The sequence below is a fragment of the Cydia pomonella genome, chromosome 27 (assembly GCF_033807575.1).
Source record: "Cydia pomonella isolate Wapato2018A chromosome 27, ilCydPomo1, whole genome shotgun sequence".
NCBI lineage: Eukaryota > Metazoa > Arthropoda > Insecta > Lepidoptera > Tortricidae > Cydia > Cydia pomonella.
Window position 1 is genome coordinate 10,116,645 of NC_084729.1, and position 12,069 is coordinate 10,128,713.

Sequence of the window (12,069 nt, forward strand, 5' to 3'; positions counted from 1 at the left end):
TAGTTTTTGAGATAATTAAATGTTTTTCGAAATCATTCTTTCGCCATAAGTCGGTACGAAACACATTTTTGACTGCGGTATTGCCACTTTGAGGTCTAGTCTGGACATACCTATTGATTGACAAATAAAATATTGATTGATTGACATCGAAAAATTAAAAAATGTATTCGAGAGGCTACCCCCAAATAAAAAAAAAACTTTTTAGTTAATTTAAAGTTATGTGTTTATCAATAAAAATTACGTTTTATGTACAGGAGTGTTCAAAAAAAGGAAATTTTTTTTTTTTTTTTTGTCGGATTTCAAAAAAAGTCTGAACATTTTTGGCTTCTGTTGCCATCAGGAATGCACCGTTAAAATCTCTTGCAATGCTCACGGGCACCTTGTATTCTTATTAACAAAATAGCACGGTTACAGCAGCTTCATTGTTACGTTGAGTAACTAATAAAGAATATTTACTTACTTACTTTTTACTTACTAATTCTGGTTTGTTGAGATTCTTTTAAATACCTAAAGATACGGACATACTCATACTGAGCATCTTTTACTGTAAGACCGACCCGGAAATCATGAAAAGTTAGTGGGCAATACCATACATTTTGCTGGTTTCATGTAGATATTCATGAGAATCACTTTTTTCGCGATTTCGGGGTTGATCCCAATGATTCCATAATGAAAGTTGTCCAGTATGACCTATATATTCACATCGTAAAATATTACACGTTATTAATAAAAACATTCTGTACTACGAGTAACATTGTAAGTTTAATAAAAGCTTGTAGCGTTTGAACTTGAGAGCTTGTAGAGTTAAATAAATAAATAAATGAACGGGTTATATATATATATATATATATATATATATATATGTACGTGTATATATGTATGTGTATATTATGTATTTACCGGTGTCTTGTCATGAACTGGCAAATCTTGCATATGAATTTGAGAGTGTGCGACTCGAAGTGCTTCCTGAGGCCAGCCGGGTGCCGGAAGCGAGCCCCGCACAGGACGCACTCGTTGCGCCCGTTACTCTGCGGGCAACAATACAAACAATTATCCTGAATAGTTTTCTTGGCTATGTCATTGATAATATAGAGGCTAAGATTAAATGTATAACCAAGAAAGCTTTGTTAGATATTAAGCCTACTTAATAATAAATCCAGCAGGCTAAGGAAGGAGAAGTGGCCCCTGTGACGAATATCGGATTTTTAACACGCTTTTATTAGGTCGACCTGTATGTAACTATGTAATGGAATCTAAGGTAACTAATTTAACCATCTTCCAAGGATCGTAGCGTCATGAAAATTGGCAGCTGTATGTAGCTCTGATGACACTACAATAATATGGTACTGTCGAACTGATCTGAAGACGGAGCCGGAAGATATGAACTGGAACTTCATGATGGAACATCGTATCAGAGCTGTGTTTGGATTTGTTAAAAAAGTCTTGTAATGAACTTTGACCACGATTAGGTTTCAAGGTCTGATGATGAAGCCGGAAGGTTGGCACTGGCATTCCATGATGGAATATCGCATCATAGTCGTGTTTGCACTTGTGAGAAAGGTCACGTAATGGAATTTGAACACGATCAGGTTTCACATTTATAAAAGCGTGTTTTTCTAGTGTTTTTTTAAACTATTTATTTATTATAATGTTATTTGTTGGCTACCTTATAATATATATAGTCCTACTCATCGTTTTGAATGACGGCGACCCCAAATAAACACATTATGGACGTTGTCTAGCATGAGCCCTAATGTGGCTGGCCAGGCCGAACTTACTCTTAAATACTCTAGTGCCAATAAAGTTGGCCAGCTGCGTTGAACGTGTACATGTAGGAGGGCTTAGGTCTCTCTTTCCGTAACTGGCGTTTTATGTCTAGGCTAGTGAGGCGGTTATGTTCGAATGTTTGTGTGGGGGGGGGGGGGGGGGGGGGGCTTCAGTTCCCTATCTTGAACCATCACCGAGATAATGTCAAAAACGTCATTTTATGTACACATTTTTAGTCGTTTTTCTGCAAAGGTACACCTATGGAAAAAAACACATAAACTGCAAATAGTATTAGCTACTACCATGCGAAAAATAAATTCAATATAATTGGTGCAACATTAATTACTTAGATAGGTACTGATAGATAATGTATAGCATGAACCAATGAAGGTAGGGCTTTAAAATTTAAAACATTTGTGGCGTTCCACGCCTAATGCGTCCTTTTACATAGTACCTCCACGACCTTGCGCAGGCGCGCCGCGTCCCTGATAGGGGATAATAAATAATAATAAATAAAATAAATATTATAGGACATTATTACACAAATTGACTAAGTCCCACAGTAAGCTCAATAAGGCTTGTGTTGAGGGTACTTAGACAACGATATATATAAATATATAAATATTTATAAATACTTAAATACATAGAAAACACCCATGACTCGGGAACAAATATCCATGCTCATCACACGAATAAATGCCCTTATCAGGATTTGAACCCGGGACCATCAGCTTCGTAGGCAGGGTCACTACCCACTAGGCCAAACCGGTCGTCAAGCCTGATTGTCCGCTAATGCTACACTGTGCGGGACTACATTCCCCTATGGGTTCCATACAGTGGTAGCCGGTAGGTTAAGTGTGTAGGTTTAGGTATAATTTTTAGGGTTAGGTACTAACCCTTTTGAAACTGTTTTTTTTTTGTCTAACAAAATGTATGTGTCACAGTTACATGAAATAGATGTTTTCAAAATTCAAATTCAAATAATCCATTCCTCCGTGTGCAGAAGCATAAGGACCCTTCTCTGAACTCTGAACTCTACACCTTAGTCAAAATATATAACTTGGCCGTTTCGTTACCATCACATGGGCTTTATTCATTTATCAATCAGTATAATTTATTGCAAGAACATAGTTAAATTACATGAGGTGATAACATTAAAATAGTACATTACGATACAAGTGCGAAAAATAGGAAATTCGAAACGAGTGGCGATAAATTAAAACACGACCGAAGGGAGTGTTTTAAATCGACACGAGTTGCGAATTACCTATTCGCACATGTATCGTACAACGTTTTACAGTACATATGGCCCTTTAAATGTTCGACACAGTAACATAATATGCTACTTCTCGCACTAGTGCTATAAAGTAGCCCCATATGTACTGTAAAAGTATCTTATGTTCTACCAGCGAAGGCATGCAATATTTAACAATACTTATTTACAAGTCAAAACAATAGGTAACAATTTTATGGTAATAATTCTTTGCAATTAGATATTTGGTACATTTGCTAAATAGCCCTTTACTGAGTAGGTAAAGGTGCGACCAGACCGCAGCTTAAAAAGTTTAACAAGTTTTTTGGAGAAATCGCGAAACGTCTGGTTGACGTAACTGGTGACCGAAGAGCTGGCGGCTTCCTCGCACAACGTATCAGTATTGCGATACAACGAGGAAATGCCGCCAGCATCCTTGGTACAATGCCTCAAGGGCCTATTTTAGATATAAGCTAGTTATAGTAATCATCTGTATATATCCATTATGTATATTGTTATTGTCAATAAATAGGTTTTTTTGAAAAAAAAGTAAAGCTATGCAATTGATTTTTTTAATGCTTAAAAGTCTACTATTGACATCTTTTCCCGAGAATATTGTTTATCTGGTATAATCCAAACCCAAGTCATGAGGATTCAAAAAAACGATGAAGCGCTTCGAGAAACTATGTATGCAAAATTTCAGCTTCATCGGAAACCGGGAAGTGGGTCAAATTTAACTTGCAAGATTTGTCCCATACATACTAACAGGGCAAGTTAAATAAAATAAATAAATGATAAATATTACAGGACATTATTACACAAATTGACTAAGTACCACAGTAAGCTCAATAAGGCTTGTGTTGTGGGTACTTACACAACGATATATATAATATATAAATATTTATAAAAATAACTCCTATAATTATATCTAAATGAAAGTTACCGGGTCGTGTGTCTTCTTCTGGTGGTTCTCGAAGGTGGTGTGCGACAGGAACCCCTTGAAGCACCTCTCGCAGCGGTACGCCGAGCGGAGGTAGTTGCTCGACTCTTTGCGTGCGTCTAGCTCTTTTTGCTGCTCTTCTTCTGATAGCTTTACTATCTCTGCCAGTAACAAAACGTTTTAGGTAAAAAACTTAAGTAAGTCACCTGTTGTATGTAGTTGTGACGTGTTCGAATACACAATACATGTTTAAAAGACACACACAAACAAAACAAATGTCAATTCGAACACGTCACAACTACATACAACAGGTGACTTACTTAAGTTTTTTACCTATAACAAGTTAATGTTTTCTTTGCGTACAGATGGGCAAGTTGCGAAATGTTTCCAAAAAGTTGGAAAAGTTTTCGGAAATTTCAGGATATTTTCACAGGAAATTAAGGACGCATTCATTTTTGAAATGGAAATTCATCAGTGTGTAAGATAAATCAACAACAAATTTGGGCAAGAACTGTAGAAATAAATAAATAAATAAATACTATAGGACATTATTACACAAATTGACTAAAAACATCAAATACATCGCGAGAGTGTGTTTTGCCCCAAGCATTCCGAGCCCCTAGTGTAAATTTATTCGATTTCGTGACGTGACGTACGCGTTTGCGCTAAGTCTCATTTAGTATGGGATTTAGAAACAGCGCGCCAAGCGGGACGTTTTGGAAACTCAAAATCCCATACAAAATGAGACTTAACGCAAACGCGTACGTCACGTCTCGCTATCGAATAAATTTACACTAGGGGTACCGATCTCCGCAAGTAGTTTGGCAAACCAAGATATCAGTTTAAAAATTTAGATTGTTATTTATTATTTATTTAAATACAATAGTATTCTTAAAAATAGTCGTAGCCCCACAAATAAACAGTGAATTTGACTGTGGGGTCGTCAGTCTCCAGTTTTGTAACTAATAGTATAATATGCAATCTTATATATCTTTTTTATATACAATCTTGATATAGCTTTAGATATACCTTTTAGATAGATAGAGTTTTTCAGTCAAGTATCGTTTTTAGGCAGCGAAACTTGCTGAGTTGCCTAAGTAAGGCACGAGTTGAAAAGCTTGATTATATCACTATTGTATACAATACTCATATATATAGTAGGTAATTAATTATTACAATGTATGAAAATGTCTTTTTAACATCGATTTAAATTATAAATAAATAAATATTATAGGACATTATTACACAAATTGACTAAGTCCCACAGTAAGCTCAATAAGGCTTGTGTTGAGGGTACTTAGACAACGATATATATAATATATAAATATTTATAAATACTTAAATACATAGAAAACACCCATGACTCAGGAACAAATATCCATGCTCATCACACAAATACATGCCCTTACCAGGATTTGAACCCGGGACCATTAACTTCGTAGGCAGGGTCACTACCCACTAGGCCAAACCGGTCGTCAAAAATTTAGTCTTATTATTTTCACGTCTTATGGCTTCAGCAGACCGTTAAAAAAGTATTGTTAATCCTCTAAAAAATTTCAAATTGCACACACATTCAATGCAATACCAATTAAGTATTACTGTTAAGTATAAATACAATTGCAGTTTTGCAATTTTATGATTGCAAAACTCAATAGAAGTACCATCGGCAATACGAAAGGACTATGCGTCAAAATGGCCCCAATACCAACAGAGTTGAGAGTAAGGTCATTAGATAGGTATTTCTATGTACTTCATTTCGTTCTAAGGGCACCAAGCGAAATTCCATTGCAGAACTGAGATATTGGTATTTTAGTCAAAATGTCGTCACCCTTATTACCTAGGCAATATAGTCCACCGCCGGGCCAGCGCGGCAAATCATTCAGTGTGCTCGCCCGGCGGTGCGCGAACATCTACCCTGCAGTAATTAATTTACTTACTTGGACTCTATTGCCTAGGTAATAAGGGTGACGACATTTTGGCTAAAATACCAATATCTCAGTTCTGCAATGGAATTCCGCTTGGTGCCCATAGAACAAAATGAAGTGCATAGAAATACCTATCTAATGACCTTACTCTCATTTCTGTTGGCGTTGGGTCCAGGCTCCATACAAAGTTGCCCATGGTCCTTTGACTAAATTTGCGTATTTTGAGACTTGGATAATGTGAATGAAAGTCATAATGACATGCGGCTATTTCAAGAAGGAAACAATTAGACATTTTGGAAGTTGGGTAATGTGAATGAATGTCATTATGACATGCGGCTATTTCAAGAAGGAAACAATTCGACATTTTGGAAGTTGGTTAATGTGAATGAAGGTCATTATGACATGCGGCTATTTCAAGAAGGAAACAATTCGACATTTTGGAAGTTGGGTAATGTGAATGAATGTCATTATGACATGCGGCTATTTCAAGAAGGAAACAATTAGACATTTTGGAAGTTGGGTAATGTGAATGAATGTCATTATGACATGCGGCTATTTCAAGAAGGAAACAATTCGACATTTTGGAAGTTGGTTAATGTGAATGAAGGTCATTATGACATGCGGCTATTTCAAGAAGGAAACAATTCGACATTTTGGAAGTTGGTTAATGTGAATGAAGGTCATTATGACACGCGGCTATTTCAAGAAGGAAACAATTCGACATTTTGGAAGTTGGTTAATGTGAATGAAGGTCATTATGACATGCGGCTATTTCAAGAAGGAAACAATTAGACATTTTGGAAGTTGGTTAATGTGAATGAAGGTCATTATGACATGCGGCTATTTCAAGAAGGAAACAATTAGACATTTTGGTACTTGGGTAATGTGAATGAAGGTCATTATGGCATGCGGCTATTTCAAGAAGGAAACAATTAGACATTTTGGAACTTGGGTAATGTGAATGAAGGTCATTATGACATGCGGCTATTTCAAGAAGGAAACAATTAGACATTTTGGGACTAGGCTGTTTTGCAACTTAGGACGGATTTAATAATGAAATTTAAGTAAAATGAAACATAAGCTAATACTCAATACGTACCTATATTGTAAGTGTTCTCGAACTTGATATAATCGTCCTCACTAGCGAAGAACTTCTTGAACCCCTTCAGTTTCCGCTTGTACTTCTTTGGTTCCTTCTGTTCTTCCTCTACTTCTTGTACCTTCTGGACTTTCTTCTTTGTCTTTATGCTCTTGTCTCTTTTCACTTTCACCTGCGGTCAAATGTTTATTTAAATAGGGAGCGTGCATACATTGTAGGGGGCAGCACAGGAGACGTCAGATTTTTTTTACAAGATAGCAGAACCTACTATCTTTAGCGATTAGATCGCATACGTAACGAACACATTCGTGGCAGCCTTGGAATTCGTGACGTAGCGGATAAGCTGCAGGAAAGTCGCCTCCGATGGTATGGCCATATAAGCCGCAGACCAGTAGACTACGTCGGAAATAGATGCCTCAACCTCACTGTCCAAGGCCCTAGATCACGCGGCCGCGGTAGGCCTAAGAAGCGCTGGCTGGAGGTCGTGAGAGCAGACATGGTGGCGAGCAATCTCACATCTGAGGATGCCGAAGATCGGGCAAAGTGGAGAAGATTAAGTAGGAGAGCGGACCCTGGCGCTAGGCCGGGAAAACGCTAGGTTGAAGAAGATAGCAGAACCTACTATACAGAAGAAAACGTACGAGAACGGTAGATGGCAGCACTCGCTTTGGCGGGAAGTGTACAAGTTTGTTTCCGATTCAGGCCACAAGATGGCAGACCCTCCAACGGTCCCTATACCAAATATTAAATGGGAATATTTAAAATACAATGGAAGAACTGTACAGTAAAAAAAATCGTTCCTCAAGTTTGACGGCTAAAATAGATATCACTATAGAGCCGTAGCTCAATATGTTTTGTGGTAAAAATAATAACGCTTTCTCTGCTACTCCTACTGAAAGATACAAATGACTATCCCGTTCTGTCAGTTTCCCCCACCCCCCAATCCATACTTTGACGACCGGTTTGGCCTAGTGGGTAGTGACGCTGCCTACGAAGCCGATGGTCCCGGGTTCAAATCCTGGTAAGGGCATTTATTCGTGTGATGAGCATGGATATTTGTTCCTGAGTCATGGGTGTTTTCTATGTATTTAAGTATGTATAAATATTTATATATTATATATATCGTTGTCTAAGTACCCTCAACACAAGCCTTATTGAGCTTACTGTGGGACTTAGTCAATTTGTGTAATAATGTCCTATAATAGTACATTACGATACAAGTGCGAAAAATAGGAAATTCGAAACGAGTGGCCAGCGGCGTAGCGTATGTGTTTGCCGCCCGGGGCCGATCAGAAATTTGCCGCCCCAATTAATGATCAATATCACTTAGTCAGGTCATAAGTTCTGTCACAAAGATTTTTACTGATAAAAAAAATATAGATACAGTTTTGCATTAAGTATTCATTTTTTTGTACTACGTCGGTGGCAAACAAGCATATGGCCCGCCTGATGGTAAGCAGTCTCCGTAGCCTATGTACGCCTGCAACTCTAGAGGAGTTACATGCGCGTTGACGACCCTAACACTCCGCACCCTCACTGAGGTCTGCCAACCTTACTCACCGGCAGGAACACAACACTAATCATAATAATAAATGAGTAGGGTCTAGTGTTATTTGGCTGCGGTTTTCTGTAAGGTGGAGGTACTTCCCCAGTTGGGCTCTGCTCTAGATCTGGAATGTCATCCGCTATTCTGTGCCCTACCACACAGAGCGAGATGACTTTCACAATGCCCATACCTCTCTTTTGGACGTAGTTTAAGGACGGATCCGGGTTCAAACATATGTAATATTCGAAAAAGAAGTTATATTTTATTTTATTTCGCGTGTATTCGCATCTAACGACAATCCCAAAGTAAACAAGTAGTAAATAAAGACGAGCTTTACATAAAAAAAAAAATATTGCATTTTATCAGTATAAAATAAACTTTCAAATCATGTCCAACTTTTTTTATTAAAAGCTTTGTATAACATTTTATTTGTAAAACTTGTGACCTCACTAAGTAGTTAATAGACAAGACAAAGTTAGTTGGAAAAGGTAAAATACAAAAAATATCTTCAAAAACTAAAACAGTGTATACAATTACACTGTATGAACGAGAAACCAGTCAGATTTTAACCACGTATTCCTGTCTTACGGAGCAAAAAAAATTAATTGTATTTTGATCAAATTCGGCAAAAAAAAGTGTGTGTATGTGTTTTCTGCACACGACACGTTATTTATTTTTACATGTTGGCAAAAAAAAACTTTACACCGAATAAATAGTAGTTTTTTTTTATTTGCACAAAAATTTTGCGAGTTTCCTTAAAAACTTGAATGTGTCTTAGTAAGGCCACATAGTGCTGGCGTTGTCGCAGCCATAAAGGCGTTTTTTACTGATTTATTACAAAAACGAATTTTCACAAGAATTGTCATTATCTTTAACAAGACCGATTTTAGAAAACTTTGTATGACATTTTAGTTTCTAAACATGCGGTCAAGAATACACTTTTAACATCGGTCGGATTCCCATTGTATATATTCATTATTCACAAAAATATTCAAAAGATAGCCGTGGTCGTTTGCTACGGTCATAAGCTTTAAGCGGGAAGTATAAAGCACATGATCGTCCATACAAAAAGATAAAACGTTTTTCCACTTCTAAATATTTTCCATTCTCCAGGATTTTGTAGTATGTTATTGAGACAATGAAAAAACTAAGTTTATAGGTTTTCCTTTTTTTCAAAATTTGATAACAATAAATAAATAATTCTTTAAAAAAAAACGAAACCTATAAACCTACAATAAATTATGCTGAAGAGATGGACATCAAAATCAAAGTGATTTGTTAAGATTTAGTTACTGGAAAACGTTTTCTCCCGAAATGTAATTTCATAGAAAAAATACCGTTATTTCGCTAGGATCGCAAAGCTATTCTTCCCTCTTCAGGTAAAGGTAAATTATTATTTCAGGTGAGAATGTTTTCTTATTACATACGTTTTAGAGCGCGATTTTCAGTAGTCTGCCTTACATTGAATTATTAATTATGGGGTTATAATTTCGTATTTAATTATTTTCTGCCCTCCGGGCGGAATGCGTCAACTTTTCTCTCGCTGCGCTAAACGAAGTTGCCGCTTCTCGCCTCCAGCAAAAAATAGACAAATTTATTTGTGTCCCAAGGGAGCATCTTCCCGTGGTGCGCATACTATTTTTCTGCTCGACGGAGGCGGAAAGCGGCAACTTTGTTTAGCGCAGCGGGAGCAAAGTTGACGGTTTCCGCCCGGAGGGCAGAAAATAACTATTAAAGTCATTTTACATTATTTTTGTGGCAGGGCGCCTTCTGTACAGCAGCAAAGCGCCCAATGCATCAGGTTACGCCCGATGCTTTTGCATGAGGGCGCCGAAAGCACCCGCAGCGCGACACGTACGTCGAGCTACGCCCGACACTTTCAATATGAGGGCACCGAAGGCGCCCGGCATTGAATCGCGCGTATCGCGCCACGTTTATCGGGCTACGCCCAACTATTTTTGAACGAATGATGGCACTGAGGGCGCCCGGCTGTAGATCGCTCGCAGAGGGCGCTGTGTTAAATTTGATGTGACGTCATATAGGGTTATAGGCGTGTTATAGGTTATACCTATAACCAGCGGACAAGCGTGTAAGCTCGTCGGTGATTTGGAACGCACTCCGGTAGCGATTGGCCGCCCCCGCACACCCGCCCCGCGCTGTTCGCTTCCGCGGTGCGTTAGTTCGCTTCGTGGCTTGATTTGAAAATATTGATTTCTTAATTTTATATTTTTTTAAATACCGTTTTTGCCGCCCCCTCTTATGTGCCGCCCGGGGCCATGGCCCCCCTAGCCCCCCCCTCGCTACGCCTCTGCGAGTGGCGATAAATTAAAACACGACCGAAGGGAGTGTTTTAAATCGACACGAGTTGCGAATTACCTATTCGCACATGTATCGTACAACGTTTTACAGTACATATGGCCCTTTAAATGTTCGACACAGTAACGTAATATGCTACTTCTCGCACTAGTGCTATAAAGTAGCCCCATATGTACTGTAATATTTATTTATTATTTATTTATTATACTAAACACTAGATTCATGTGTCGCGTAGACACTTGCTTTACAAAAACTCACCTTTTCCCTTCTGACTTTATCTTTCCTCTTTTTGACAGGTTCTTCCTCCTTTATCTCCATCTCGCTCATGTCCGTCTTAATGTCCTCCGCGTGTAGCTCCGTCTCTTTCATACTCTCCAGCAACATAGTGTTCTTTAGGTTGATTATGGGCTCGTCGAATTCTGAAAGAAAAAAAAACGTGTTAATACTTTTTTCTACTCCCGTACTTTTATTTGTCATATAGAGGGTCGTGCACACATCTTTAAAACCCTATATTATAGTTGCGAAGACAAGTCTTTAGTCTATTCCCCAAAAAACATTTGTGAATACACGCTGTATATTTTTGGCACTATTAGAGACTTCGTGTAATGACCACTTAAAAACATTGTATTATGGAAGGTAGAGGCAAAGAACAAAATCTTCATATACCAAAAAGTGTCCGACAAAAAACCATAAATAGGTGGCGCTACAATACCTAGAATACTTGAGAAAAAATCTAATCATAGACAGCGCACTTCACTCCGTCAATAGCGCCTAGGTTCTTAGCTACTCTAGCGGTACTCTGGAGAGATTTGGAACTATTATTTATAGCTGACAGCTGAACACTTTCAAGGGAATCAAAACCTACAGGGTACTTCCCGTGAATTCTGAATCTTGAAATTTGGCACGAAGCAACGTTAAGACGCTATAAGTAGCACAGATAAAGGAAAAATTTCGAAAACCGTACAGTTTTAATTACATCATCATCATCATCATAATGTTTAGCCTCCAGCCGCCCACTACTGAGCATAGGCCTCTCTTCGTGTACGTCACTTATCCCGGTCCTGGGCTAGTCGCATCCAGAAGTATCCCGCAATTTTTCGAATGTCATCCACCCAACGAGCTAACGGACGCCAGGCGCTTCTTTCATCCGAAAGCGGCCACCAACCCGTCAACATTTTGGTCCACCTGCCATCGCTCTGCCTGGCAACATGTCCCGCCTAACTC

The 12,069-nt window shown here is 38.3% G+C and overlaps 1 protein-coding gene across 1 annotated transcript in view; it reads right to left on the reverse strand.

The window, feature by feature from the left end:
* The window catches only part of LOC133532529 (zinc finger protein 626-like), a 31,312-nt gene that overhangs the window by 12,800 nt on the left and 6,443 nt on the right, over window positions 1-12,069 (reverse strand). Inside the window, exons 4-7 of the mRNA XM_061871247.1 lie at window positions 11,104-11,264; window positions 6,984-7,155; window positions 3,963-4,120; window positions 901-1,028 (exon numbers count right to left, since the gene is read on the reverse strand). Coding sequence (XP_061727231.1) covers window positions 901-1,028; window positions 3,963-4,120; window positions 6,984-7,155; window positions 11,104-11,264 — 619 coding nt within the window. The remainder of the gene's footprint in view (window positions 1-900; window positions 1,029-3,962; window positions 4,121-6,983; window positions 7,156-11,103; window positions 11,265-12,069) is intronic.